This window comes from Microtus ochrogaster, chromosome 26 (assembly GCF_000317375.1).
Source record: "Microtus ochrogaster isolate Prairie Vole_2 chromosome 26, MicOch1.0, whole genome shotgun sequence".
Classification (NCBI taxonomy): domain Eukaryota; kingdom Metazoa; phylum Chordata; class Mammalia; order Rodentia; family Cricetidae; genus Microtus; species Microtus ochrogaster.
Genome location: NC_022025.1, coordinates 13,302,480 through 13,307,563, shown reverse-complemented (window position 1 = coordinate 13,307,563; position 5,084 = coordinate 13,302,480). Strand labels below are relative to the sequence as shown.

The 5,084-nt window shown below is 45.4% G+C and overlaps 1 protein-coding gene across 1 annotated transcript in view; it reads left to right on the top strand.

Moving 5' to 3' along the window:
* Ccdc146 (coiled-coil domain containing 146) overlaps nucleotides 1-5,084 on the top strand; it is a 123,103-nt gene that overhangs the window by 95,614 nt on the left and 22,405 nt on the right. Inside the window, exons 7-9 of the mRNA XM_005358351.1 lie at nucleotides 729-802; nucleotides 2,666-2,893; nucleotides 4,651-4,837. Coding sequence (XP_005358408.1) covers nucleotides 729-802; nucleotides 2,666-2,893; nucleotides 4,651-4,837 — 489 coding nt within the window. The remainder of the gene's footprint in view (nucleotides 1-728; nucleotides 803-2,665; nucleotides 2,894-4,650; nucleotides 4,838-5,084) is intronic.

Here is a 5,084-nt window from a genome sequence, read left to right as displayed (position 1 = left end):
GACAGGAAAGCACAACACATAATCCTCAAGAATCTAGAGTTAGTTAAGGGACAGCTCCCCAAAAAATCATTGGCTTAGAAAATACTTGCAGTTTTCTCCGGCCTTCCCTAAGACCTTACAGCAAGAACTCACTGCTTCCCCTTCTTATCCAGGAAACAGCATCTGAGGAGAGTCCTTTGCCTAGAGCCCCGTGGAGCTCTGGTCAGTACCCTGGATACAAAGGGTCTTGTTCATCACGTTTCCTGTCAGTCTCAGGCGGGGCTCCCCAGAAGCAGCGTCCAGGGCAGTTAGTGCAGGAGAAGCCCACGGGGCTCTGAGGGAAGCAGGAGAGAGCTGGGAGAGAAGGCAGGCTGGGGGTCCAGGTTCTGCTCTACAGCTCTGGTCTCAGCCTGGCCTCAGAGAGAACCCTGGGTCTTGAATTGAACCACAGAGGCTGTTCTCTCGAGGAGCTTGGGCACTATCTCATTGCACGAGCAATGGTGACAGCCTCCTCCATCCTTCTCGCCACCTCTCCCACTGCAGGGGAAGGGCACAGCAGGAAAAGGGACTCTTACCTCACTCCGCCGTCCTCTTTTTCACTTAAAAGGCCAGTGTGAATATTGGGAGAAATAAAATACACCGGGTAAATGATAAGAGTTCTGCCATTTTAAAGAGTTTTAATTTCCCTCTCATTTAATTTGCTTGCCTAATTGACTACATGACTTAACACGATTCTATTTCTCTTTTAGGATGACGTGGTCCACCATCAAACCATTCCTGTACAAATTTCAAAGGAGATAGAAAAAATGACCCGCAAAAAAATGTACGGCTTAATACGTTTGTTCTGAATCCCTCCCTTCTAAGCAACCCTCTTCCAAATGACGTGTGTGCGTGTTATAATTTTTGGGAGTTACAATCTTGGAACTGTCTGACCCCGGTGCCACCTAGGCTCTGCGTACCAGGAATTTTAAAAGGAAGTAATACAGCCAATGATAATCACTATTTCTGCTCCAGCTTATGAATCGTATTTCTATGGGAGCCTTCAGCGACTTCTTCAGGGCTGAAGGTTAACTTTGAACTCAGGCTGTCATAGTCCCGAAGGGTGCTCAGGCAGTCAGCACCCAAAAGACGGGGGCTCTTCACCCACTGTGTGCCTGCTCACCCTCAGGCACCCAGAGGAGATTCAGATGTGAAGACCATTGAGAAGTTCTCAGGATTTCAGTGATCAAAAAGAAAAGGAAAGGTTGGTGTGGCAAACTCTGTTGTCAGCTGCCTGCTCCATATAATGACACAGACTTATTATTAATCATGGAAGCTCGGCCTTAGCTTAGGCTTGTCCCACTAGTTCTTATGACTCAAATTAACCCATTGATATTAACTTAGGTTTGCCTTGGGGCTCTTCACCTTCCTTTCACTCTGCCTGTGCCCCTCCCTTCATGTCACAGTGTGCCTGCCCAGTGCTTGGGGCCTCCTTCATCTCTCGGCCGGAAGTCCCGCCGATGTCTCCTGCCTAACCATTGGCAGTTCAGCTCTTTATGGAGCCAATAAAATAGTATATCTTCACACAGTGTACAAACATGCCACGACATTCAACATAGAGTAATATAAACGGGTTAATTTCAGTTATACGAGCTAGTTGAGACAAGCCTAAGATAAAAGCCAAACTTTCGTAATGAAGGTAAGTCTCGTGCCATTATTTGGGAGCTGGCTGGTGGGACAGGTTAGTGCATATAAAAGTATTCTAGAGAAATAATAGGATTACTCTAGTAATCAATCCTAAAAGAGTACCGGAAAATGAAGCAGTATGATTCTGTAACCCAAGGTTACCAGAAGCAGAGTTAGGATAGTCAGACCTGGTCCAGGATGCTAGTCAGGATGAGAGGAGACCGTACAGGTGACGGAGATTGGGGCATGAGGAGAAAACAGAATGAGCAAATGCCTGCCCCTCTGGGGCATTCTGGGAAGTTATCCCCTGTCCTGGTTTCATTTTGTTTATGTGATAAAAGACTCTGACAGAGAACAATTCAGGGAAGAAAGCAGTTTATTTCAGCCGACAACTCCAGGTTATGGTCCCTCAGCATGTGGCAGGAATCTCCAGCAGCGAATCATAGCACATCCAGAGTCAAGAGTAGAGAAAACATGAAAGCATGTACACCCACTAACTTGTCTGAACTCAGCTCCACTTCTTCCTCTTACACAGTATGGGGCCTCCTGCCTAAGGAATGGTGCCGCCCACAGTGGACTGTGTCTTCCTGTGCCAATTTACTTAATAAAGACAACCTCCCACAGACATGCCTGTGGGTCAGAAATCCTATATATTAGGTATTTACATGATGATTAATAACAGCAAAATCACAGTTATGAAGTATGAATGAAATAATTTTATGGTTGGGGTTCACCACACCATGAGGAACTGTAGTAAAGGGTTGCAGAATTAAGAAGGTTGAGAACCATTGCCACAGGTTGGTTCAGTGTAGACAGTTCCTCATCGGGACTCTCTTCCCAAGTGATTCAAGCTGATGAAGAAAGTTAGCACCACACCTCCCAAGTCCCTCTCCCTTTGACCTTCACATGTTCCTGAGATCAGTGAGTGATGACAAGCATAGTTTTGCCTGATAATAATGGGTAGAGATAGCATGAACTCAAAACTAAACCCTCTTACTTCTGTCTGTGTGTGTTCCTACAGAGAAATGGAAAAGAAAAATATTGTCTTGGAATACGAAGTCAAAGAGCTAAATGGGTCTTTAAAGAAGCTTGAGAACAAAGTCAACGCTCTGGTGGAAGAGAAGGATGATGTCGTGAAGGAAGTGGAGGGCAAGCGAGCCCTATTGGAAGTGAAGGAACGAGAGTATAACCAACTACTTAAGATGCTGGAGTTAACCAAAGAGAACGAAGCTTCCTCGCTAGCTGAAAGGTTGCTTCTGCTTCTGTCATCTTTTCTTTAACCATGTTCTGTCATCTGCATTTTAATCAATTCGGTCTTGAAGGTTCAAAACATTGTCAACTGATTGTATGCGATTCAATAGCAAGTTGTAGAATTTTAAATCAATTTTTTTCCCCATTAAGGCACCATCAAAACATTTTGAAGCACATTTTTCTACACTTAAATCACAATTTTCCTCCATTCTATGTACAGTATAATCAAGGAAGTCCACGAGATCCTGTCATAAAAGATAACAAGTGCTTATTGGTGAACATCACAACAAGAGAGCCCTGCGGTCCTCTGCTCTGTGGGTGCTGGGAGCTGCAAACTGAACTCTGACCACCAACCAAGCAATAGGGGAAAAAAGGACTGAGCATTCTTCCTGTCTGTGCTTATAGTCCCTCAGACCATGCCCTGTGGACTGGTATCCAAGAACCTATTGGCTGAATGGATTCCCACAACACCTCCCCCTTGTCTAAACAAGAAAGCTCTAAACCTAAAACAAAACTATATGCAATAAGAACAAATATCAAGTATTACCCAGGAAAAAGAAAAGGCAAAAACTTACACAAGAATAGGACTACAACCAACTGAACAACATCAAGCAAGAAACACACACTAAATGTCCACTCTAAGGTTATTTAGCAAATAGCAGATTACTCCAATAGCTGTCCTAGCCTGAGGAGACTAAGTCTTATCTTAGCTAAGTCATGAGAGGAAAGTAGCTATGACTATCCTTCTTCAGCCCCATCAAAGACCTATCTCGAGCAGTTTGTAGCCCGAAACCGATCTTACAGTGGTACTATCTGTATAAAGGTATCATATGAATCAGGTGGAATTGTTGTTGTGGGGCCCCATCTTCGTCCTGGAGACGTCAGAGGTTGCTGCAGGAAAATTTATTGTTCATTGTGAAAAACTTAAACATCATTCATAGCAAAACGGAAAGTTTGGTCGAAACATTTTAAATCACAATTTTCCTCAATTCCATGGTTCCAAATTTAAGAATAAAATCCACTGTTTGCTGTATGTGTGGGGAACTACACCGCTGGTCTGGGCTATGGAATCCAGAGATTTTCCTGCCAACGAGTGCTGTTCCTGACTTAATCCCAGCCTTTCCTGGCTGAGGGAGATTCCCCGGTGGGATTCCCTACTGGAGCACTTTCCTTTATGTGCGCACACACGTGTGGTCACTAGAGTGTAGGGACCAGCGGTCACAAGCTCTGTCGTCCCTCTTGTATTTGAGACAGTCTCTCATCGGGTTGGGACCTTAGACTGCCTGACTGGGCTACACTGGCTGGCTAGTGAGCTCCGAGGAACTGTCTTCACCTGTTCAGTTGTGTCCACACTGGGATCACAAATGGGCTCTCCCACTCACAGCTGGTTACATGGATACGGGGCCTCAACCCCTATGTTTGTGAGGCAGGCGCTTTACCAACTGCAGAATCTCCCTAGCCCCCGACTTTCCTAAGTTCAGGGTTTGAACCCGGGGCTTCAGTCCTGGGATGGAATTGCTCTACCACTGAACTTTTCTCTCAGCCTTACTTCGTACCTTTAGGGAAAATCTAAGGAAACTTGAGACCTGTGTCTTTCCAGCCTGTCATTGCATTTGGGGGGTTTATAGGATCATATTTCTAAATGACAGCGATACCCCCAAACTGGCTACTGTAGGCGTTGTTCAGGAATGTGTGGTTGTTATATATGAAAAGGTCTCTGTATCCCCTTGAGTGTGCTGTCTTTGACCTGGACAGAGGGATCTTGGACCTTAATCTTCGAAACTGCCTCATTGACAAGCAGAGCTACCATGATGAACTTTGCCGCAAGCAAAGGGAGAAAGAGCGAGATTTCCGCAACCTGAAGAAGACGGAGCTGCTCCTGAAAGTGTCCTTGGAGGCGCTGACTCAGACTCAAGCCCTGAACCAAAGGCTGCTACTCGAGGTAGGTGTGAGACACCTTAAAGTCTAGGGTTTAGAGCCTAGCTCTCTCTGCTCTCAGTAGAAAGAGAAGGAAAAGGTAGCAGTGGGTGGCAATTTGAGGATGCACTTCCTGTGAGACTGCTGGTGGTCCCATAACGTTCCCACCTCTTTTTCTAACCCAAGAATGGCCAAATGTTTTGTTTTGATTGGGTAGAAGAGTAACGGAATAGCCAGTTTGGGAAGGGCCTAGACTCTAGGCCTTTCAGTAT